Source organism: Fragaria vesca, linkage group LG3, assembly GCF_000184155.1.
Source record: "Fragaria vesca subsp. vesca linkage group LG3, FraVesHawaii_1.0, whole genome shotgun sequence".
Taxonomy (NCBI): Eukaryota; Viridiplantae; Streptophyta; class Magnoliopsida; order Rosales; family Rosaceae; genus Fragaria; species Fragaria vesca.
Window position 1 is genome coordinate 10,589,187 of NC_020493.1, and position 25,729 is coordinate 10,614,915.

A 25,729-nucleotide genomic window follows, 5' to 3' on the forward strand; every position below is an offset into this window, starting at 1 on the left:
TTGTGTTGTTTGGAAGGAATGAATTATACTGCTACCTTTCTTTGCTTATTTATGGATATGAGATTGATTGATTGATTGCAGGATTCAAATGGAAAGAAAAGCAGTCAAAATCGAAAGGTAAGGATACTGTGTTCTTATTTGGTTCCCTTGATTATTGGAGATACCTGTGGTGATTTCTTGGTTTTGCCATAATAGGTTCGTGAAGTAAAAGAGGCTGAAGATGAAAATGTAGGGGAGAGGGAGTTGAAGAAACCAAAGGTATGATGATTTGCATTTAGAGCAAGTTTGTTTGTTTAACTTACTGGTGTCTAAATATGATGCTAGATGGGCTACAATAGGAAACTGGAATATACAGTCACACTTGAGATTTTGTATGCCTCTTGCAGAAATATTAGTGCATCTGTACGCTCCTATTGAACTTGCCATTAATGGGTTCAAGTTTCTTTTTTGGTCAGAAGGGTTCTTCTTCTGCTGTGATCCATGTTGAAGCCGAGTACGCCAAGTCCAGCAGGTCCTCATGCAAGAAGTGCTTGGAGCCGATCGAGAAACAAGCTCTGAGATTGGGCACCAAAGACACCCGTGGTTATACCATGTGGCACCACTTGGGTTGCTTCTCTTTTGGGTCCGAGTCTGTTGCTTCGGTTGACAAGATTAAAGGGTTTCAGTCTCTGAAGGTATTGCAATTTGGGTTTCACTCTTTTTTTGGTAATTGGAAAGATAAAGGTTCTGCTTTTGGATTAACAAAGAAAATTGGATGAAGTTTAGAAGTGTGAGGATTCAACTTCATTTCCCTATATATTGATTGTTGTTTTACTTGTTTGTGTACTCAGCATGGTGATCAGGAAGCTTTGAAGAATTTGGCAGATGAATTTGAGAAATCTAAAGATGAGGTACGTTTTCCTTAATTTTTTTTTTATCTGCATTTCAAGTTTTAGACGAAGAATGAATTTTACCGTACCTTTCGTTGCTTATTGATGGATATGAAGTTGATTATTGGCAGGATTCAAATGGAGAGAAAAGTTCTGAAAATCAAAAGGTAAAATATACTGTGTTCATATTTGATTGCTGGATTAATGGAGATACGTGTGTTGATTTCTTGGCTTTCCCAAAATAGGTGTGTGAATCGACTCATACTGGTGTCATTTACATGATGCTAGAAGGGCTTCTATTGGAAATTGGAATAAATAGTTTCTCTTGAGATATTAAACGCCTCTTGCAGAAATACTGTTGCATCTGGAGTTACTTAGAGCTCATTTTAAATTTGCCTTTACTGGGTTCATGTACATTATATTTACTTGGATCCTATATATTTTTTTGGTCTGAAGGGTTAAAGTAATTCTAAGCCAAAATATAAGAGAATTGCATGCAAACTTAGGAAGGAAGGTTCTTCCTTCGCTCATTTTAAGCTCTATGTTCAGTCACTTAAGTGTCTTCGATTGAGGTATTGTGGTTATTTCAGAGATCGTGTCCTATAACAGTCTTCATCTTTCCTTTCCTACCATATTGTGGATTGCAATTCCTTATATTTTCATTGTTGCTATTCTTTCCATTATTTTCCCAGTACATACTTGCGGTGGCATATAGATGTTTGTTCTTTCTGTCTTAAATGAACAAATGAATCTCATGGACTCCTATACATACAGGATAATTATCTTCCACATCAACATGTAGGTGCAATGTGACTTAGGGCACAGGAATTTCCTTCTCATGTCTGCTTTGTAGTATGGATTTTTTAGTTCTAATTATCAACTTGATCATTATATGTATTTTTCTTGCAGGTATCCAACTTGGAAATATCCTTTTCAGTGTCTGATGTGAAGGACAAGTACAAGGTCTGATCCATTTCATTTGTTTTTCTTATCACTGCAGAATATCCTTCAATATATTTACTTTTGGCCCAAGTATATTTTGAATATACCATCAATGTACATCTGTGAATTTTATGGTACTAAAGAAATCTTTCTTTGCTTTCAAAGCTTTACCCTTTACCTTTGTTTTCTTATGTTGGAAATATTGACTGATTCAGGATGCAACTCTTCCGCCTAAATGGAAGGCATTTCAGACTATCATATATCTCGAAAGGGTAAGATATATTATTTTTATTTGTTTTATTTGTAAAGGAAACTTGTCGGATCTTCTTGATAATTAAGATAGATAGAAAGTACAACTTCATTGATTTGTCAGTGTGTGTATTTATAAAGATTATAGTGGCTTACTTCATTTACCAAGTACATACTCGATTTCTATGCTTCCTTTTGTGTGGTTTTACCTCATTTCTCGCTTGATGTTGCACACATATAATTCTATGCATATTTATAATTGAAAAGTATGTTGGTGGCCTGACATGACATGATATCTTAACAGCATTGACAGTTTAATGTTATTCACATGTTCATCCACCTTTGATATATACAGGATGATGGTCTGCATGATTCAAGTAAAATTGCAGCTTTTGATTTTGATGGATGTCTTGCAAATACTGATGTTAGGAGGTATGACCAATATGATGTTTCTTGCACTTTAGTTTCTTTTGCAGTTCACTTCTCATTCCATTGGTGGAAAATTAACCTATGTTTTAATATTATGTTCAGTAGAATGTAATGAAATGTGTAATGTACTCAAATTTTTGAAAGTTAATAATCAATCATGCAGAAAGCTTTTTTTCATGTTATTTTACCTCTTGTTAATGCCTTGATGTATAGTGAAGAATATATTCAAATAGGTCCAAACTTTGCAGACTATATTTTATACTCCATCCATGTCTTTGTGAGAAATTATGGAATATAATTTATAGGCTAAGAGACTTTTAAGATTGTAATGGAAGTCACAATTCATATATATCATGGGCCATTTAAGAACAATACTAAATGTTTATTGCTTCCCAGCAAGGATTTTTCTTCTTTTAATTTTATTTTTTGTCTGAGGCTTAAGATTCATAACTTATAATCTCAAGGAAACTTGTTGTCCAACTTCTACTGTTAAGGCCATTGGTCAAAGTCTTCGGCTATATCTCTTTTCAATAGGTTCCAGCAATATATGAGCTATGAAGCAAGTTCCATTTGTAACAAAGGAAGAGACATCTAATTTGTCACAGAACTCTGATCAAACTCTTTGATTGACAAACAATATGTTCCTCTAATGCCAGAGTAGGTGCCGATGCTTGGTCCCTAATGTATCCTTCAATACCTGATAAGCTACGGAGCTTGTACAAGGATGGCTACAAGCTGGTACGTATAATGTTTGACACCCATTTTAGCTGTTGAAGTTTTATACAGGAATCTTGTGATTTTGGGCATTGTGACATTCTTGTTTGTTTAGTTGCATGGGTTTGCATTGTGTGGAAGTTTGAGGACACTGACTCTTTTCCATCATCAGGTGATCTTCACTAATGAAGCCAACATTGAGCGCTGGAAAAATAAAAGACAAGTAGCTGTGGACTCAAAAATTGGACGTCTCAACGATTTTATCAAGGAAGTGAATGTCCCAATTCAGGTATTTTCTTATGTTCCTTTCTGATGAAATAATAAGTTTATCCTTCATTATTTGTTGATCCCCAACCCTGCAACGATGGCAAATACTTTGGTAGCATTTCTATGAAAATGATAACTTTCGTTTCTGACATGAATATAAGAGCATCAGGTTTCAGCTATATGTCAGACCTTATAATGTAACTTAGTAACAGAGTACCTTATGACGAGAGTATTGAACACCGTATCTTTTTCCCTTATACATGTAAGGAGATGAGTTTCAGTTATCTGTATCCAGGTTTTCATAGCCTGTGGGCCGAGTCGAGGAGAAGATCCCTTTCGGAAACCCAAACCGGGGATGTGGCATATTTTGGAACAACACTTCAACTCTGGCATTTCCATCGATATGGATCAGTAATTAAACTCTTCTTTTTTTTTCTTTTTTTCTATTTGTACTTTTTTGGTTTTCGCATTACTATTTTTCACATAGGAATAATAAGGGAATGCTGCCTTAATAAGTCTAGACGTCCATTTGATTGTCTTTTTATTTGTTTGTTTGTTTATGTCTATTGCGTTTGTTATTCCTTCTGCCTTTATTGTAGATCTTTTTATGTTGGTGATGCTGCTGGAAGAAGCAATGATCACAGTGATGCTGATCTCAAGTTTGCAGAGGTACAAATTGAAGCGTTATCTATAATGTTTTATGCTCCAATTGTATTCATTGTTGCATACTTAAATATCTACTTCCTTCGATCCATTATCCTTTGAGCATAGCAGCTTTGCTTGTGCCAATCTATCAACACGTACTAAGTTGTTCTATGCTAAGCAGTTTTGCTACCCCTTTTGGACATTAAAATTTGCCAATTTCTTGAATTTTGCCACAGTTCTGTTGTCAGAGTTTTGGACTAACCAGTCACCTATTGAAAAATGCTTCGAGTGCTTTCTCATCATATGTGCTGCTTGGGAATTACTTTAGTACTCTCCCCCTCTTATAAATTTAAGAAGCTTCACTGCTTATAGTTTTTTTTCTTCTTTTTGCAGGCCAATGGTTTGAAGTTTTATGTCCCGGAGGATTACTTTGGAGTTTGAGGAACTCTATGATCATCAACTGCTGGAAAATCCAGTGTCACTTTGGTTGTCGATCGACATATTTCTTTTCTAGCAAGTGATGTTGACATAGAAATCATGTGGCCTCTAAGTCTCATGTAATGGCTATTAAGTTATCACCCAGAAGTCCAGAACACGCCGTCACTTCAGTCCTTGTGCATTGTATATCAACTGGTTGAACTTTTCGGATCTTCTAACCTTCCTGGTTGTATCTTGTACCTTCATCTATGTTGCAGTGACTAAACCACTGCTTGCAAGGCAATTTGTGATCCTCTGAATTTTCAAGCTTTTTGCTAGTAGATTATTTGGATGACTATGTGGAGTGCTTTGGATATGTGAGTTCTAATTATCACATCCAATTCTTGTCGAGTTAATATGATGCTTGTGTCTTTTTCTATTTTTCAGGCAAGTCTCGACTCTTTTCTCACATTACAGGAGAGGTCTAAATACCCAAAAACAATAATAATGATAATAATAAAAGTGAAAATTATTCATTGAATAATATCAACAACCAAAAAGTACATTACTAGCTTGGCGGTCTAATCCAAGATATGCAAGGAATTGCTGGCCTATGCGTTTACTGGTCTATGCGTCTAACCTTGGACATATTCAGTCATGAAAAAGCAATTACACGACGGAGTCCATGGCTGAAACCCTTATGTAAGATTGTGGTGCAGCTTGTGATGTGAAGTAGCTAGCTAGCTCATAGGTTGTAAATAATGAAAGATATACATGAGGTTATGTGTTTGGTTGAGAGTTAATCTATTGGGTGGCAAGTATGTTGGATCAGATACCTAAGGCCTAGTTTGGTACAGCTTTGTTTTTAAAAAAATCAGTTTTTATCTGAATTTTTAAATTTTATAGTGTTTGGTAAATGAAAGAAAAATAGTTTTTTTTGAAAATTATAGGTCACTAGCAATAGGTTTTAGATTACTTTTAAAAGCAGCTATAACTAAAAACACTAGAAATTAATAAATTTTATTTTAGCAACACTTTTAAAACTAATATTTACCAAACACAAAACTGTTTTATTTCACAGTTGATTATTTTCGCAGTACAACAGCAACCTTCTTTTTTTAAAGTCTTGTACCAAACAAATAAAAAGAAAGCGATTGAACAAACAGACATAATTAGGTAAGACTCTCCATACACTACTGCTAAGCCACTAAAGGGTACGTAGATATAAGTATATATGCTTCAGTTACTTCATAATCTTAACTAACAAGCAGGTTCCAACATATCATGGCTTTTTAGTCAACCAAAAGGAAACCGACACCAGAAAAAGAGTGTGCCTCCGAGAATTAATAGACCAACACAAGGAACAGTGCACCAGATGGAAGGCTTTTGCGTCCTCTTCAACATCCTCCTTAGACTTGAAGATGCCGATAATTTCCTTTACTTGAGTTATTTGGCCTCGTGATAATCGACATCTTCAAGTCTAAGGGAGTATGTTGAATAGGTCGCAGAGGCTTTCCCATCTAGTGCATTGTTCCCTGTGTTGGTTGGACTCTTTTTTTTGGTACCGGTTTCGTCCATATTGGCTTATCACTAAAAGCCATGATATGTTGACCCTAGCTTGTCAGTTAAGGCTGTGAAGTTTTAATCGCTCAAGATGTTGAGAATTTAGGTGTTGGGCATGCTTTTTATATACACACTGATTGGTTACAATTCGGGACAGTTGATTCCTACTGTTGTTAGGATATTCAAAAATCTTTCCTTGCTATGTCGGAATTCTTTGTTCTAATCACAGTTTACCTTGAGTTGCTACTTACCTAATTTTAGTAATCATGCAAATCCTAGTTTACCTTGGTTTTGGACTACTTTGTTCTAGATTTCTAGCTCTTGCTTTGCCCTTTGATGTTGTAAACTTTTTGGTGTATGAGAGGCACCTCTATCTAATCCATAGTAAAGAAGCAAAAATTACATTACTATTTGACGACGCAGTAAAAAAATCATTTACAAAGCTTGAGGGGTTTAGCAAAACGTGGCAGCATCCCATAAATCCTACATGATACGAAAATCCATAGACCCCTCCAAAAGCTCCACTCTCCTTCTTCTTCTTCTTCTTCTTCAAATCGCAGCAATGGATCCCTATCTCGAACAAAGACTCAGAGACGAAGTCATCTACCTCCACTCTCTCTGGCACCAAGGCCCCCCCAATCGCCGCAACCCCACTCCCATCTTCCCCAACCCCACGCCCCGCCCCGCCGCAATGCCCCACTTCCCCTACCCGATCGCCGCCGCCGCCCCCAAACGTAAGTCCACAACCCAATTCGAAACCCCCACCCCCAACAAGAAGCCCTTCCAACCCGACCCGCGTTGGGAATCCCCGGGTCCGACCCGGCCCGACGACTCCACCTGGCCTCAGAGTTCGCCGCAGCTCAGTTTAGCTCCGGTTTCGGAGGAAGAGAGGCTACGACAGCGCGCGGTGAAGCTTCACGCGCGGGCATTGGAGGTCTGCGGCGGGTTCTTTGCCGGGTCGGGTAGTGGGTCCGAGAGTGAGGAGGAGGAGGAGGAGGAGGATGAGGATGGGGAGAATGAGGAGTATAAGCTGCTGTTGAAGGTGTTTGTGGAGGAGAGTGAGTTGAGGAAGTTTTACGAGGGGAATTGGGATGAAGGCGAGTTTTATTGCTTGGTGTGCGGTGGGTTGGGGAAGACGAAGAAGGTTAAAGGTTGTGTGGGGCTTGTTCACCATGCGATATCGATTAGCAAGACCAAGAAGAAGAGAGCGCACCGGGCTTTCGGGCAGATTGTGTGTAGGGTTTTAGGGTGGGATTTCCGCAGGATGCCTTTTGTTGTGCTCAAAGGGGAAAAGCTTAGTTTTTATTTGGCAAACCCCGGTGTGGAACAGGTGATTAATGTACATTTTCGGGTAATGTTTGATATTCGGATGTGGTAAGTGCTGAGCGTATTTGGTTGTGAATGGTGCAGGCTGTGTTTGAGGTAAATGCTCGTGATCGTGAGGGTGTTTCCGGTGGTGTTAAAGACAATGTGGGAGATGAAAGGGATGCTGATGCTGTGTCGGGTGGAAAGGGTGCAATTGATGAGGACGTAATGGTTTGTCAGGTTGTTTATTTCTGTCACTACTTTTAAATTGTATCTGTGTTTCAAGGTTATGTTTTTTTAAGTTGATATTGGTTGTGCTGTTGCAGAACTCTTTAGACGATGATGATGCAAATCAATGCAAAGACATACTTGATAAGGGGATATCAGAAACAAAGGAAGACATAGAAGAAGCGGTGGATACGCGGGTGAGAGGATTGTTGTAGTATTGTAACTGTTATGCATATCTCTTCTTTTATGTTATTTCTTGAGGGGTGTAGTAGGGTTCGAAATAACTTCCTTGGAATTTAAAGATTTTAATTCCCTCTTGGTTTTAACAGTTTGCAGTTGTCAAGGTTTATTAAGTCCGTTGAGTTGTTCATGTTGCAGGGTGAGCCTGAGGTAAATGCTGACCAGTTGGATAATGTACCTGAAAACAATGTGGCAGCTGAAAATGATGCTCCTGCTGAATCTAGTGAAAATGAGGCAACCGCTGATCATCAGTGCAATGATAAAGAACAAATGATCTGTCAGGTTAGTCATCTATATCACTGTAGTTAGGGTACTGTAACTAGGATTTGGTTTTCAGACATAGTGCATTGTGGAAAGGGATAATTCTGTTAGCTCACGCCTATGAATTGTACATGAATGTAAAGACTTTGGCACCTTTATTTCATCTTAAGAATATAACCGTTGTTACTGCTCAGACCCATAACTTTGGGTAAATCCCTTAAAGGCAAGGGCATCAAAAAGAGGACTAGATCCAGAGTTCACAACTTGGCTATTTATCAAACTTTACCCTGCGGTAATTAATTATACTTAATCCTGTTGTCCTGTTTCAGAGCTCTTTGAACGATGATGGTACGGATAAAAGCAGAGTAAGCCTTGATGAGGGAAATATAGTATCAATAAACGAAGCAACCCGAGAAGAAGCAAACGAAGGATTGGTGAGCTGGTTGTTGTGAAATAGAAATTGTTAATGACATATACAGTTTCAAATTCTTCAAGTTTTTAAATCTTAGTCTCCTCTTTCTTTGTTATTATTTTTCTTACATGGCTTTATTGGGTTGAGTTGTAATATTGCAGGGTGAGTCTGAGGTGTGTGCTGGTTCTTGTGATGGTGTTTTTGGTGTTAAAGACAATGTGGCAGCTGAGAATGATGGCAATGCTGGATTGGGTGAAAAAGAGGTATTTGATGATCATCAGATTAACAGTGAAAATCAAATGATATGTCAGGTTAGTAGTATCTATAACGAGAACTTTTTTTTCTATTGAATTGCACATGAGTATCAACTGTGTATAATTCAGTGTGGATGTATTGTTTCAGAACTCTTTGAACACTGATGAGTCATCTCAAAACACAGAAACCCTCGATAAGGTAATATCAGAAGTCGAACCAAAGAAAGAAGATGCACTGGATACAGGGGTGAGATGATTATGAATTTTGATTTGGTTTTACACAGTTTGTAGTTTTGCTTGAATTTTATGATTGACTTTTGAACTTTACAGGTTGAAATTTCAGAAAATGCTGATGACAGTCATGATTTAGTTGTTTCCAAAGAAAACTTGGATATTGTCAGTAGATATGATGGTGAAATAGGTTCAAAGGAGGAACCTGGGGCGGCCTTGGTTGATGGAACACCAATGGCATCCAAGTTGCAGGTATGTCTTAAGTCTTAACTCAGTTGGTTACTCCTCAACAAAGTTAGGTTAACTCAAAGATGGTTATTTCATGTGTAATGGGTATATAAATTTATAGTTACATTTGAGTTTTATACAATGATTACAATCAAATGATTGAAGGCTGAACCTGAGAAACATGTGGATAGTCCCAATGATGATCTGAATGTCTTTTTGGAGAATTTAGAACCCCTGTAACAGCGATCATGTTGACATACTTCAGTGTTCAAATGTCATCAATGTTCTATCAATTTCTGGTGAGTTCCAATTCACCTAATTAATCAATTCTTGGCAGTCATGCAAGTTTCAGCTTGTGATACTATGTTGGTAATATGTATTTTGCCTCAACGTTATATCTGAGTTCTATGACATGGCTCCAACAGAACTATGCAGGATAATCGTGTGATAACTCCATGATCACAGCGAATGTGAGCTCTGCTATCATTGACACTTCGGTTTTCCATCAGAATGATGACTTAATGAAACATAAATTGCTTATGTGATTGTACAAGACTAAGGTCATAATGAAAAAGGGTTTCAATGGTGTAAACACATTCTTTTCCTTTTATTGTTTCAGTTCCTGATAAATTTGTGCAAAGAAATAGAATTAGTGAATTGGGGTGCAGGGGCACAGGAAATAATAATGTAGAGGTCAGTAGAGATACCTAATACGAGTCCCAAAGAATGGAAATTCATTTGTATAAATTTGCAGGTGTTTTATTCAGACAAATATATCTATAGTATATTACTAATACTGAATTTTTAAGTTTATCTATTTGAAATTGGTACAGGTCCATATCGTTTATAAACATTCTGGTGATTGCTGCATTAGCTTGGTACATGTTGAATGTTTAGTTTTCAGTTTTCTATTAGGCTGCTATAAGTTCCAAGGCTTATGTTGTCTGAACAATGTACTAGACAGTTCCAAGATTTCACTGTTGAACAGAATCCACAAATGAGCCAAACTTCTTGTACTCAATGCCGGCTTTTGTGGGAGACCAAACTATTGCACCGATATGTCAATATAGAAGACCTTTACCCACTGATTTTGCAATTTTGACATTACTGCTAGTCCTACACACCTTGATTGACCTCAGCTTTGGAATTTTTATTTTTTAGGGTCAACAGGTTTCAAACTTGTATTATGGTTCACGTCCTTAACAAAACTAGTATCTTTCACAATTTTTTCTCAATTTTTACCGAAACCTGGTGCAGCGAGGATCTGAGAGTGATGATGTTCATGAATGCTACACTCTCAGGCTCTCAGCAGAGGTACTCTGGCGCATGCGTTGTGACTGCCCTAATACTAGTATGTATCTCACATCAGTCGTCGTGTAAGTTTGACATGACAAGAAGTGGGATAGCCATCCTCTCTCCGATTTCTTAATTCTTTTTGGTAAAAATGTCATTAGAGAAAAAATGAAGTCTAATACCATTTGGTCTAATGACATTAGTTTTTTATTTATAAATGGGAGGTTGTGAGTCGAGACTCGTTATAGCATTTCAGTTGTTTAAATGTCATTGAAAAAAATTAAATGAGAAAATAAGGTGGTGGGTAAAGTTTGTTCTAACTAGAGATAAAAAGTACACAGTAAATAAGCAGTGTAAATACCTGGCCGTTACTTTCGTTACAGTCCTACGCCTTGGGCTTCAAATCTTCGAAGACCGAGTCGTACTAAAGAGGAAAGACCAAAGCAGCTTCGTCCATTCTCTAACCTCACACGCCCGTCACATCCACCCTCCTCTCAACACCGCCATGCTACATTCAACCCCTCCTTACCTTCACCCACCCCTCGTCACAGCCCGGTCACTCTATCACAAATAATTTATTTGATTTCTTAAATATTTCATCATCAACCTCACACACCTCCAATACAAAACTCGCTCTCAAATGGAATGAGATCGAAACCGAAACCCTAGAAATCCCCCAAAACCCGACCCGAATCCGAAAAGCCCACACCACCATGTCTCTACGCCGATCCTTCCTCTCCCGGAAATTCTCCAAATCCTTCCGAGAATTCAACGGCGGGAACCGCGCGGCCGACTCGGACCGGGCCGCCGACACTGTGGAGTCATCGACGGCTTCGTCTTGGTCGACGTTGCTGCCGGAGCTTCTGGGAGAGATCATACAGCGAGTGGAGGACAGCGAGGACAAGTGGCCGCACCGCCAAAACGTCGTCGCTTGCGCCTGTGTGTGTAAGCGGTGGAGAGATATTACCAAGGAGATCGTGAGAACGCCGTCCGCCAATGGCAAAATTACCTTCCCTTCTTCCCTTAAGCAGGTAAAAAAATTTCGTCTTACTGCAGGTTTTGCTTGATCTACTGTTTGGAATTTTAGGTCAGTGATTTTAAATACAGGGATTTGGATTAGTTGCAGGAGATCTAGTTCGATTGTGTTAGAAATTGGTTATTTTGTTGCTAGATTTGTGATTTGCGGAACTTTAATTGTAATGATGGTTGATCAATTTGTCATAGTAGGATCAGGAGTTTCACGGTTAGGAAAAATGTCTTGAAATTTCAAAACTTGGAGTAATATCGAGAGCTTTAATTGGAGTTGATCTGTAATCATAGTGTTGTTTTGTTAAATCTGTGATTTCCAGATTATATCTGGCTATGGTAAATGAAAGTGTGGAATTTTAAGCAACAGATTCGCCATAAAATTCTAGGAAGATTATACACATTCACTTGCCATAAAATACTAGGAATTTTCCAATTTGGTAAACATATCATTCAGTTGTGTTTATGGAATTCCACATACATAAGTTACCGTCTTCATTGTTGTAAATTAATATAATGTTGTTGGATGCTGGTCATGGTTATTAATGGTGTATAAAATGAATGAGGCATGATCAATTTAGTTCTACAGAAGAAAGTTAAGGTTCTTCTGATTTGCTGTGTTCACTGATTCTTTCAATTTATCGGTTATCAATAATTTGATGGAATTTGCAATTGATCATTTAATTGTTTTGTGATATTTGCAGCCTGGACCATCTGATTTCCCGCATCAATGTCTAATTAAACGAAACAAGAAGACCTCAACATTTTACCTTTATCTTGCTCTTTCCCCATGTGAGTTTTTTTTTAATTCCTGTTTTTCACAGTTTCATCCTTTGAAATCAAGTCTTCAGAAGTTGTTTTATTATTGGTACACAAATTTTGACCTGAACGCCACAAAGGCCAAAGTCAGAAGGGGCACTTTTCTTTGTCAGGCCTTTAAGTTGACTTTTATAAGAGGACTGAGTGACTTGTTCCTGGTTATTGAATTCTCAGTTGACTTGACTCGCAGGATCTGGGAAACTCCACAATTTTAATAAAGGCAGCTTGTAGTGTGTTGGTCTTAAAAAGTTTTGGTCTCGGTTGGCAACTCTCCTATTTTTAGATATCACTAGTGCTAGGAAGTGTTCTCTACGATTTATTGCTCCTGGGTGAATGTGATGACTAGTGTGGAGAAGTACGCATAGTAGATTTGAACACAAGTTTCATAGAATTTTACATTTAATTGATCTGTGGTGTGATGAGTAGGTTTCAGTTTCTCATTCTTTATATGTATAGGATCAAATTTCGGTTTGGACTTGTGGTGCCTCCATTTTACCCATCTTCTTAACTACACCACCGAAGATGGGAAATTAAAGTATCTTCTCTCTTTTGATTTTCGCTTGGGTGGTTAGAAAGAAGAATATGGCAAATATTGTCATTTGACTGGAGACGATGAAAGTTTTGAAGGGAAATCGTGGATGCTTAAAGATACTTAGTTTGGTAAACCGTCTGCAATGTTAAACTATCTTTTCACTATGATATTGATATTATTGATATGCTACTATTCTTGTTAGATAGTCGCTAGGATACATGAGGGTTCAAAATGTTGAATGCTTGGATCCTAATTTTTGACTTTTTTTATTTTTTATTCTCCCATTCCCAGCATTCACAGATAAGGGAAAGTTTCTTTTAGCAGCGCGGAGATACAGGCGTGGGTCACACACTGAGTACATAATATCACTTGATGCTGATGACATATCTCAAGGAAGCAATGCTTATGTGGGAAAGTTAAGGTAAGGGATTCTAGTGGATAGAGTTAAGGTGCAGGGTCCATGCGATGTAGTTTTTCTGGTTTTGATAAAGTTCTTTGTGCACTGCGTTTCATATCTAGTTTCTATCGGATGGTAAAACATGAGAATGTCTTCTGATTCAATCTAGTATATCCTTCAACTTAACTTATTTTTTTTATGTTGAGAACCATTATAAGTTATAGGTTTTAGTTCTGTACCAAGGTAGTTTTACAAAGAATGGTTCTTGTTTGTTTTATTCAGAGAACTGGTTTGTCAAAAAAAAAAAAAACATTTTACGTTACATAAAAGCTATTTCCTGAAATGTTTTTATCTTTTTTGCCTACGGCCAATTATTGTCTTAAAATACATTGCAGTACAAGAATGGTTTCATTTTCTTATCTGCTTTTTTATTTGACTTTTGCAGCTCGGATTTTCTGGGTACAAATTTTACAATTTATGACAGTCAGCCACCACATAGTGGTGCAAAGCCTGCAAGCAGAAGGTCCAGCCGTCGTTTTGCAAGCAAGCAAATAAGCCCCCAAGTTCCTGCAGGCAATTTTGAAGTTGGACAGGTGTCTTACAGATTCAACCTTCTAAAATCTAGAGGTCCAAGGAGGATGATTTGCCCGTTAAATTGCCCAGCCTCAGGTGAAAGCGAAAATTCTGAGATGAAGAAACCAGATTATGGAGATGGTCATAACACAGTCTTGAGGAATAAAGCTCCAAGATGGCATGATCAGTTGCAGTGCTGGTGTTTGAATTTCCATGGTCGGGTCACGGTAGCATCAGTGAAGAACTTTCAGTTGGTTGTAGCATTGGACCCGAAAGGAGATGACGAAACGGTTCTCCAGTTTGGCAAAGTGGGTGATGATACATTTACCATGGATTTTAGGCACCCCTTGTCAGCTTTTCAGGCATTTGCTATCTGCCTTACCAGCTTTGGCACGAAACTGGCGTGTGAGTGAGTTAATAATATTCTTTCGGTTTATGTTGCTTTTGTTTAACAAGCTGGTGCCATTGGATATATCTCCATTAATGTGCTCCACTCTGCATAAAGAGAATTCAATGGATACTATTGGATTGCTTATAATGTAAATGGTGCCTTTGTATAAGATTATGTCAGTTGGTTATAATGTAAATGGTGGTTCTTTCATATTTATCAGATTAATATTCTGGGTAGCTATTCAAAAGAAATCATTGGTATCCCTAAATTTAATAGTTACATGAAGGGATTTGTTTTTTTTTCTTTTCTTTTACTGATATTTCTTCCTGCTTTAAAAGTGTGATTGTAACCTTCTCCTTTCAGTGAAGGCAGGTATGTGAGAGAGAATTGTGGTTAATGAGAATATGAGATATGCCAAACTTTTGCTCCCGTAAGCATGACATGAATATGGGATTGGAATATGCTCAAGGCAGCCACTCATCTAACAACGTACTCCAAATATGCCATTGAACAAACATGGAAGTACAAAATAGCTGGTGGCCAATACACACTGGCTCTTGGGGTTCAATTTACATTACATGACAATTACATTACAAGCGAGATAACATACCGAGTACATCAAAATCTTTACACGATCAAGTGATTGACAAAACAAAAACATTCAACATAACTGTTACATTACATTACAAGCGAGAACATACCAAACAGGAGGAAACTGTAAATCAAACATGTTAAACCAAACTGACGATGGACTACAATTGATTATCACATAACGAATTCAATACTAGCCGAAACCTTTACACAATCAAACGTCTGACCAAAGAAAACCATTTGACATAACTTTTCATTCAAGAGTTTCTTCGAATTCAGGTGATTAGAGAGCGATGTCGCAACTTGTTACGGGAAACCAGATTAACAAGGAGAAAGAGAAGGAGAAGGAGAAGGAAAACAAGGTTTTCTTTCTTCTTCTTTTTTCGATGAAAGAAGGAAAACGAGTTACAATAGAAAAAATCTACTTTGTTCTGTAGAGGATAGTTTTCACTGCACGTGATTTCCTAGTCACCGTTAGAAAATCATAGTCAATCACCGTTAGATGTAAATCTAAAAGTGTAAAGTATTATTTTAAAGTTAAGTTGTTTTGTTTTCCACTATTAAATTTACATTTAAAAGTAATTAATCATGATTTCTAATGACCATGTGAACACTACTGACGTGTAAATACTATGTGAAGGGTTGAAGGGTTGAGATTAGACGAAACTAATACATACATGATGGTCATTGCAGATGAACGACTGAGATTACACCGTACATACAACATTTGCTATAATACAGCTGTCATCCGTAACTCCCAATCTTTCCTTCTTCAACAAGGGAAAAACAGACCAAAACAAAAACGAAATGTGGGACCCGTTCACAACCCCCGAAATTCCCATAACACCCATCCAACGTCACAATAACGGAAACTCTCAAGGGCTCTTTCATAATTCCCACACACCAAATCCGAATCCCTCTAGGAAAAGGATTTACACCGCCTCCGTCAAAACACGCTTTCTCCACCGCCATGGTTTCTCTATAAAAACCGCGTCCCCACAACGGCCTTATCACTCACTTCAAACCATTTTTTTTCTTCTCTCTCTCTCTCTCTCTCTCTAACAAATCCCCAAAAACAAATAAACCCTAATTTTTTTCCCGCTCCGTTTAAAAATCGATTCTCGTCGATTTCCCCCAAATTCTCCAGAAGCTTCCAGAATCGATTCTCGCCGATTCCACATGGATCAGATCCAGATCGACGCCGATAGCCACAACAATCTCCCGCCGATGACTCTCGACCACCCTGAATCTCAAGATTCCGAAGAAATCAAGATCGATCAAGATTCGGTCTCCGATTGCGAATCCGAGTCGGTTCCGGAGAATCTGTTAGGGGCTTTCACTGAGAACGAAATGATGAAGAGAGTGGTGGGGATTGAGCGTGACGCGATTGTGAAGAGCTTCGTCGCCGGCATGGGGGAGGCCGGAAAAGAAACCAGAGTTGTGGCTCTGCATAGGAATTTGAGCTCTGGACTGACACGGAAGGCGAGGCTCGATGCGTTTAGGGTTTTCACGGAGGCGGTGGCGAGGAAATGCGGTGGAAATCCGAATATCAGGTATGGTTGTTACGGCGGAACGAAGGATGAGATTGCTGAGATTTTGGTTCATGGATTTAGCGCGAGGAATGAGGCGGTTCGTGGTAGGGTTCATTTGGTTCCGGTGAAATTCGCGGTGGATGCGGCGGCGGCGTCTGGTGTTGATGAGGATGGGATGAGGCATGTGTTGATTTGTAGGGTTATAATGGGGAAGAGTGAGTTGATGCCTGTGGGATTTAATCGGAATGGGCCGTTTTCGAGTGAGTTTGATTCGGGTGTGGATAGTATGCTGGATCCTAGGAAGTACATTGTGTGGAGTGCTTCGATGAATTCGCATATCTGTCCTGTTTATGTTGTGAGCTTCAAGGCGCCTGGCTGCTTGAACAAGTATGCAGCTCCTCCTCAGAAGGCTGTTAGCTTTGTTGATCTGTTGCCGGTGCTTGCTAGGTCTTTGGAACCGGAGAAAATGGCTGTGTTGTACAAATTGCGAGATGATTACTGGGCGAAGAAGATTAGTTTGGCTGATCTGCATAGGAAAGTGAAGAGAGAAGTTGATAACAAGGTTATGGATTCGGCGATGAAATTGGTGAAATCTAGACAGGGAGGTGCTGATCCTTCTCCTGCTCCTGGGACTGTTAATTTCTCTGGTTTTATGAAGGTGCTGTCTAGGTTCTTACCTGCTTCGAAAATGGATGTACTTGCCAAATTGCTCCACGATTACAGGGAGAAGAGGATTAGTCTGGCTGAGCTGAATCGGGAAGTGAGACTTGTAGTTGATAACAAGGTTATGGCTGCTGCAATCAAGTTGACGAAACCTAACCGATGTGCTCTTTTGGAGGCGGCGCTGGAAAGGTTATTGCCTCCTTCACAGTGGAAAATACTTGCCGGATTAATCAAGGATTTCAATGCAAAGAAGATTAGCCGAAGTGAGTTTGGTCAGAAATTTAAGCTCATAGTTGATAACAAGATGCTGGATTCAGCTATTAAATTGGCGACACAGAGTAGTCAGCAGAGGAGTATCACTGCTAGTGATGTTAGATTAAAGGTGCCAAATTCTTCAATCTATTTTACTGATCTGATGCCCTTTCTGGAAAGGTCCCTGTCTCCTCAAAAGATGGCCCTGCTTACCAAAAGCCTTGAGGATTTTAAGGCAGAGAAGATAAGCAGAGCTCAGGTGATTCAAAGGGCGAGACTCATAGTTGGTAGTGAGTTATTGGCTTCAGCTCTCAAATCTTACAGAAGCAGGCAGTAAAATGTGTGATGATGCCAATTGTGATGCATTTGTTCAACAGCAGCGCCTTTTGATCTCGTTTCCATATCGCCAAATCATGGATCTTTCTTTTTGCAGTCATTCCCTGATCCTGTAAAGCATAAGCATGTTGCTTGACATGCTTGGAGTTGTAATGCTACTATTTTCATGTGGGAATATCAGTATTAGTCATTTGTAGTCATTTCAACTGTGAATAAAATTTGCTTAGAGTTAGTTTGGGTTTGTTTATATCTTTGCTTATGCATTGAGGGACACTTGAGGACCTTGCAGACGAGTAAGCAGTCATGGGAGAGACGCTGACAAAGTGCAGCCAAAGTACCTTCAATGCCGCTTTGCCGATGAATGTGTGTTCATTTTAATTTATTTCATCAGCAGAAGAAGTGCAGCCGAAGGACCTTCATTGCCGCTTTGCCGATGAATGTGTGTCCATTTTAATTTATTTCATCAGCAGACAGAGTGCAACCGAAGTACTCTCAATGCCGCTTTGCAGACGAATGTGTGTCCATTTTAATTTATTTCATCGGCAAGGCAGCCTCCTTTTGCCGATGAAGAAGCCGTAAGCATAGAAGCTGAATTACATATGTTACACAAACGGTTGGGACTTGGGAGGCTTTACAATTTCTGTCAGCAAATGGCTTTAGCCAACAACACAGTTCATCACCAAACAGGAGTTTCTTTTTATTTATTTCTTGGAGGCTTTTAGCGAACAACAGTCCATCACCAGACATGAGTTTCTTTTAACTTAATAATTGAAGGCTTGAAATCGCCAAACGTGTGTGCCTTGTAATTTTGTACGAAGGCTTTAGTGCTTTACCGACGAAAATCGTTCAATATAAATGTCCTTAATGGTTTATAATAATAATGGAAACACTTGATTAATTGTAAAGTGCTGCTCTGATACTTGTTTACAGAGATTATAAGTAAATATGTAAACGAAACTGAAGTTTACCTGTCCCCCACCAAGACAGTGAATAAATTACTAAATTTTGATTTTTTTCATTTTTCCAGATCAACGTACATACGCACAGAAACTTCCCCTTTTGAAGCATATGGAAGAAATTGTTCCCCAGCTAGAGCAAAAACCAATTTATGTAAGCAAAAATAAACAAATTGTAATTGAAACTCCATTCGATAATTAGATTTGTTACTCTCTTTTTGTCAATCAAATCAAAACTATTTCATTAAACTCAAGCTTGGGGTTAAAATGCAAATCGTTTTGCTGCCTAGTATAAAGAGGGCAAATAAAAACAGTAATACCCTTATTACATCCATTATGCTCACTTATAAAAAATAAAAAATAAAAACGAGCTACAATCCAATAGAAAATTATAGACCAAAGTCCTAACTAGTAGATAAAAAATTTAAATAACCTTCTTGCCTTACGAACTAGGGCTTTGGAGTCTTAAGACACGTACTCAAAACTATTGGCTCCAGGTTGTACTTCAAACTAAACTTCACTGCTCTGTATTTATCTTGTACCATTTTCAATGGAGTTGGGGGAGACAGAATGATGTACAACCTGAATACAACTTGTCAAATCCTATATAGTTCGACTAACAAAAGAACTTTCAGCTATAAAAAACGCAGTTAGAGCATAAATTTATAATAACCAAAATTAAAAATTTTATAGATAAAAATTGAAATGACATGATATGACTGAACACTCAAAGTTCCTCGACTAGCTCCATTTTAAGGAGGATGAAAAACTTTCTTCCCCTAAACCAACAATTCCATTTCTCATACCTAATGACTTCCATGATCGTTTTAGAAAACCTGCATACATGATTAGTACATATTATGTTCAAGCTAGCTCGTGAAACAGAGGAAAGCTCAAATTCGGACTACCAAAAAAAAGAAAAAATGGTGTGTGGATTTCAATTTGGGGTGTGTGGATTTCACAACCCATTAATAAAAAACCAATACATAAATTATGTAAAAAAAAAAAAAAAACATAAGTTTGAAAAGCAGTATTCTTAGCCTTGTTCTCTGATCTCTGGTCTACACATTCTTCACTACTTTTTTCATTCTTTCTATATTGATACCGAGACGGCTAGTTTCTTTGCCTCCACGGTATGCATTTGGTGAAACTAAGCTCTCAACATAGACATCCCCATGAGAACATGTATAAAGATTTAGTAGTCGACGCAGCTGATGATGACAGACTGAACTTTTGTTTGCGTTATAAGTAGCTAGTTTCCCATACATAGCAAATACAATTTTCCTGTTTCTAGGAAACCATATCACTGGTCTTAAGCCGGCCAAATTTACACCGTCAACCATGTATGGGATTCTGACCGATATAATCCAAGACTCTCGCACCCCATATTCCTTCATCACCCAAAAATCAGAACTTTAAGCAACAGAGTTGTTAACATTTAAGCATAAGCACCCTGTGCTTGAGACCCCTATTCCATTACTCTCAACGCATGTCGCACAAAAATCAGGTTGTGGAACTTCCATGTATGTCTCAGTGGTCAAATCCAGAGAAATTATTGACCATGAACCATTGGATCCTTGCCTCGCCATCCAATGTAGAGCTCCATTTACAAGAGTAGCAGACCAATCACCCGCCACCCTACAACTAGTATCAAGAGGGAAATCTTGAATGCTTCTCCAAGAATTTGTTCTTAATGTGTACAACATGGATTTACGACTCGAATCTTCGTGATCTTCTGGAGGAAACACCATTAGCACCTTGTAGTCATCACTACTGTAGTCATAGCCAAATCCCCAGCAACAAAAAATACGAGCACTATTGTTGGCTACTCCAGGCCTATATGGCAATAGTTTGGAGTCTCTTGTACTCGGATTCCAGAGAAAAATATGACTGTTATAACTAGTATAAGCTTTTACGCATACCAGACCATCACAATAACCCATAATATAGAAAGAACTAAGAGCCCCACTATACTGATTATAGTTAGGGTTTTCGATTTGGAACTTGATTGGTGAACTTTCCTGGACTAGCTTGGAATCTTGAACAGAGTAAAACGTTAAGAAATCAGCATCACTAATATCAGTACTTAGCTGGATAATTCGTTTGGGATTACTGCTATCACTGCTTGATAGATGTTTCGTGACGAATTGCTTGGTTGAGATTAAGGAGCACCATGACTTGCACACAACTCGAAATTTCGACAAGGATTTCACAGGAAGTTTTGCAAGTATTTCAGTTATTACCTCCAATGGAATGTGAGGCGCCATCGATGATCCTATTCTGTTGGCTTTTTCGTCGAAAAGTGCTTCTTTCGAACATAATCCATGCTGCATCTGTGTATGCTTTATGTACGGTTTTTTTTTTAGGCGATGTGCTTCTCGATCTCGTACTTCGTATGCAAGGCAAACGTTCCTTCTGTGTTCCAGCCTAAAGCCTAATCTTATGTGCTATGCTATGTAACATGGGAGAAGACACATTCCTTATCCAACTAGATAATATAATATTCCTAAGTTTACTAAGCACATACAAATTCGTGTTTCCAGATCCCTAAATATGATCATTAATTAATGATGAGCAACATATATTTCAGACCTAAAAGTTTATATGGCATTATGGCTATTTTTGGTTTCGATGAATTGTGTGTTGGTTATTCGAAATTATTCACAGTACTTATGAAGTTCTGATGGTAAATGCAATGTAAAATAAAGGTGGCCGTCTGCAGGTGAAAACAGATAAAAACTCAAACTTGCAGCCAAAATAAATAGTTTAGGAGGTAAATTCATCTAGTTTGCAAGAACAAGTTTAGTGTGAAACAAGTTTACTGTGGCTATTCCCCCAGACTAAGTTTACTGTGTCATGTGTATCTCACTTGGCTTTCGCAAGAACCTGACACGTCTGCCATGCAAAACCCTACCCAGGTGTCATCTTGCATGGCTAAATAGGGTTAATATTCGACACGTTTAAAAGTTTTATTCTTGCTAGGCTCTCCCTCCATGCATGGCTGCTCAAAATATCTCCGCCCAGCAAGAAAAGTCTCCTATATATATCGACGCAATTAACATTTCCAACCGTGAATCTCTCACATTTTTCTTATTAACCGACGGTTCAAATAGACGACGATAAACAACACAAAACATATATTTTAGCAAAGACATAATGGAAAAACAACCTCTCAACTTAGCAGTTTAGGCCGCAAACAAAACCAAAAGTGTATATAGTACCCAATTAATCATCCGCCAAGGTTCGGTCACCACCGTCCGATCAGCATAAACAGACTCAAAAATTATTGCTCCGGTGACGGTCCTGAGTTAGCCCCCATCCACGAACTCCGAAATGTAACTCGGAAGCAGCAATCAAGAACTCCACAGCTTGCTGCGGCGTCAACAGATCCACCACCTTCCTTACCGTTCTCAACCGCAGATCATCCGCCTTCTTCAACACGCTAGTCAGCTGAACCGTCTTCACATCCAGATCCGTACTGCTTCCCATCAGCTCGCTCACGCCGTCTTGCCATTCCGATAACTCCTCCGATATCGCATTCTCCTCCTTCACCTGAAGAATCAAGAAATAAGTAGACATCAAAACAGTAGTATATCACACACTCGAAACCCAACTGTCAAAACTCAAAACAGATAAGCTGGTACAGTTTCGCATTGGAGCTCGCTAACTCTGCGGAACTGGGCGGGGGAGAGATCGCCAAGGTCGCCGGTGCGAAAGCCGCGGAGGATGTCGATGATGTGGGCTTCAAAGTGGATGGAGGCCTCGGAGTAGACGAGGTGGAAGGCGGTGGTGGGGCGCCAACCGCCGATCCAGTGGAGGGAGCGCTCGAGGGTGGTGGCCCATGGGGCGACGAATACGGAGAGGGCGTCTTGCTCGGCGGCGAGGGACTTGACGTGGTAGTACTCGGCGTAGTGGGACATGACTTTGTTGATGACATGGAGGAAGTGGTGCTGGTGCTCGGTGGTGGTGGGGTGTTTGGGACAGGAGGAGAGCTGCTGCACCAGGCGGTGGAGCTGCTGGAACCACGAGTCGTTGAAGCTAGTGTAGCCGTTCATGGGCGGCGGTGGGGGCAGCTAACCGCTGCTAATGACGGGTTTGGAATTTGGGTATGAGGAGTACGCCTTGATGAGCTAAAGAAAAAGGGGCAAAGTTTGAGAGGGGTTTACAAGTTTTGGGTTGGTTCGGGGCTTCGTGCTATATGGTCGTTAAGGGTAGGAGTGAGAGGCACGTACCGGCTACGTGGAAGTATTAGGACGAGGTCTGGTTTCTTACACCAGTTGGCCCAATTGCGAAATCGACTTTTTATTGCATTTTTGTTTGTGATGAGATGCAAAAACTAGCTGTAAATGATTTTGCCATGGCAAATGAAAATAAATTGTAAGCTAATCATAGAACGTACTATAGAAATTGTAAGCTAATCACAAACATATATGATTGAACAATGAAGATTCTGCATAACAGATCTCATAGTTCCGAACAGGCCCTTAACTTTCTCGAAACTAATTGAAACTTGCAGAACTTAGAGAATAATGAAGAATTCGGGAAATCTCCCTTGCACATGTAAGATCTAATTTAATATGATGATTACTTGGAAGATTTGGGGTGAGAGCTTCGGTATCTTTTGCTTGTATACAATTGAATAAAGATTGGAGATCTGATTGAATCATCTTGAAGAAAAGATTCAACAGCTGGGAATTTCATATAATAGAGGGGTTTGATTCTTACTGTTCCATCTCCATCACAATACTTTGTTTCTTTTCTTACAACAAACCATCAGAGCTACAAATTAAAGGATTTATAATCAATGTTCTAATCGATTTTAATGATTGCTCATGAGGATATAACAAATGATCTTTACCTTGGTTTGAAAAAAAATGGGTTTCATACTTTCATATTGTATAGAAATTGAGTGCCATCACTGCCATGAATGTTTTTATACTTCGATCTTTAAAATTCTTAGTTTAATTCCTCGTTTTCGTTTTGCAATTCAATATTGTAAAAATAATTTTATAAAACGGTACAGGACACACCCTAAGATATCGTTATGAACATATGATGAGAGTGATAAAGAGAGGGGAAGTTGTGGGAGAGAGATAAAGACTCAGAGAGAGAGGGGAGAAGAGTAATCGAGTATGGGACAAGAGTTTTCAGGAAACACGGGTTTCCTGTTTTTAGTGATTTTTCCCTGTATTACAAATTAAGAGCACCGAAATGGAATTACATGAGTTTTCATATTAAAACAGAAAACGGTATTGCAAAATGATACTGAACGGCCCCAAGTGAATTTGTATAAAAATGGATTTAGTTAACTCCCATATCTCAACTAGCTAGAATTATTTTACCATTTTCTGGACTAAATTTTTTCATAGTATCCGATCAAACTAGTAATGACTAATGACTAATGACAAAACCTAATGTCACGACCTAAATATGGCCTCTTTTATACCCTCATTCAGTCATTTACTAATGACTAATGACTAGCTATAGCCGTACGTTTAAAAATGGAGCACAATGTGAATGATTTTTCTAATGTGACCACAATGGGTATGATGTGAATCTTTCAACTCAAAATTCATAAATCCACAACTTAATTGTGTTCTAGCGCAGCCTCCTATTTCTAATGTTCACTATTTTCCTTCTTTGGTAAACTGATGATCGACTATCTTTTACTGCTTCAGCTTAAATATATATCGGATTCTATGATTTAAGGTCCGAATTTAAGTTATGATGGAGTGTGTTTGTGATCGACTTCGTCCAATGTCCACAAGTTAGCTTTGGATCTTTTTTCTACTTCCCGATCCGCATGCGCAAGCAGAGGTTATGAAGGCCAGAATCGGAAGCCTATCAAGAATTTGGTTACGGCACACTGCCACACTGGTTATATGCGCCAAAAACAAGATATGGTGATCGATGATCCAATGATGATGTTTGGTCCAAGCATGCAACCGCCTGATGATATCATGCAGTTGGTTCTAAAACGTCGTCTGCCTCTCTCAGACTACCTCCACTGTCGTGATGTACGCCCTTCTTGACTTCACATCGACTTATATATGCCTATTTCTCGATTCTGAACATTTTTTCTTCATCAAAGATGGTTGCTTCGTAACTCGTAAGTGATGGGAAAATTCACAGGCCGAATTCCATAGTTACGAATCAGTGGGATTGTCTTGGATCAATAGAGGGGTGGCTGATCATGGTTGCTAGAAAAGGATTTTCTGATCATTCCTACTTCTTCTTAAATCCAATATCTGGTGCTCGAGTCATGCTAGCTCCCATCAAAACCGATGCTGCCATCAACTCCAACCTAAAGAAACGGAGAAAGAATATTAAGTAGATTCTTCAGTCCCAACTGATCAAAACTGTTATGTTGCTAGCCTTTATATATTAACAGGCCGTACGTCTGGTTTTCTGTAAAGGATCACTGAAAAATCATGGACCCTCATTCAGGCTAGCTTTAGATGAAGCGCAGGAGGCTCTCGAATTTTCCAATGTAGAAATACTATCGATGACAAGTTATATGCTGCCACCCGCCATGCATGCATGGGACTTTGCAAGTTAAGGTGTTCCATATCAGATGCCACTGTACGTCGCACTTTCTACCTACACCGCTGCAAAGGGTGGTTCAGCATCACCCTAGCTAGAACTGCCGGCAAACTTTTCTTATAAGCTTTTTCCACAGTTACATGAATGCTTGGTACCTAGCTACCAAGAGATTATGAATCCAAGGATTCGTTCATTATTTTGCGCACGCCTCTCACCCTCAAAACCTTAATTACCGTAGGAAGTTGGAGAGTATAAATATTACTGGTGGTGGAGATTTTTGACCTTGGTAGAATAAGTTCATCTCTTCCACGCACCAGTGGTCTCGGTGGTTTCCAAGATGAGATATTAGAGAATATCTATTTTGCTGTTCTTCTGCCTTGACCTGGAGAAAGCATGGAAGACTTGGGGGTGTTCTAAAGTTGACAAATAGGAGCGTTAATCCTATGACTTCTCCTTTGAGTGATCATTTGCGTTCTTTGAGCCCAAGTCGAACTTTGTGGTTCACACCATATCCTTGAATGCACGTTTGGGTAATATTCTGTGTTATCCAGTATGATCTGTATGCATTCAG

General features: G+C 39.0%; 1 protein-coding gene and 1 pseudogene across 2 annotated transcripts in view; both read left to right on the forward strand.

The window, feature by feature from the left end:
* Positions 1-25,729, forward strand: part of LOC101292394 — a 1,325,780-nt pseudogene that overhangs the window by 1,021,699 nt on the left and 278,352 nt on the right. Inside the window, exons 170-195 of the transcript XR_184374.1 lie at positions 82-117; positions 196-258; positions 456-674; positions 831-890; positions 1,001-1,036; positions 1,779-1,832; positions 2,027-2,083; positions 2,416-2,492; positions 3,146-3,227; positions 3,319-3,492; positions 3,766-3,881; positions 4,070-4,139; positions 4,509-4,515; positions 6,656-7,425; positions 7,506-7,631; positions 7,727-7,825; positions 8,007-8,150; positions 8,459-8,563; positions 8,703-8,852; positions 8,944-9,042; positions 9,126-9,278; positions 9,420-9,490; positions 10,088-10,145; positions 10,512-10,568; positions 16,065-17,582; positions 22,248-22,721. The product of XR_184374.1 is annotated as an uncharacterized LOC101292394 (transcript). The remainder of the gene's footprint in view (positions 1-81; positions 118-195; positions 259-455; positions 675-830; positions 891-1,000; positions 1,037-1,778; positions 1,833-2,026; positions 2,084-2,415; positions 2,493-3,145; positions 3,228-3,318; positions 3,493-3,765; positions 3,882-4,069; positions 4,140-4,508; positions 4,516-6,655; positions 7,426-7,505; positions 7,632-7,726; positions 7,826-8,006; positions 8,151-8,458; positions 8,564-8,702; positions 8,853-8,943; positions 9,043-9,125; positions 9,279-9,419; positions 9,491-10,087; positions 10,146-10,511; positions 10,569-16,064; positions 17,583-22,247; positions 22,722-25,729) is intronic.
* Positions 11,171-14,528, forward strand: LOC101297810 (tubby-like F-box protein 7-like). Its single transcript, XM_004294065.1, has 4 exons — positions 11,171-11,578; positions 12,278-12,365; positions 13,216-13,345; positions 13,767-14,528. Exons 1-4 carry the CDS (start codon positions 11,261-11,263, stop codon positions 14,305-14,307), a joined length of 1,077 nt encoding a protein of 358 aa, XP_004294113.1. The 5' UTR covers positions 11,171-11,260; the 3' UTR covers positions 14,308-14,528.

Coding starts and splice junctions, on each gene's coding strand:
- LOC101297810 (XM_004294065.1), top strand. CDS start 11,261: ATGTCTCTACGCCGATCCTTCCTCTCCCGGAAATTCTCCAAATCCTTC. Junction 12,366..13,215: donor TTATCTTGCTCTTTCCCCAT/GTGAGTTTTTTT, acceptor TCCCATTCCCAG/CATTCACAGATAAGGGAAAG. Junction 13,346..13,766: donor GCTTATGTGGGAAAGTTAAG/GTAAGGGATTCT, acceptor TGACTTTTGCAG/CTCGGATTTTCTGGGTACAA.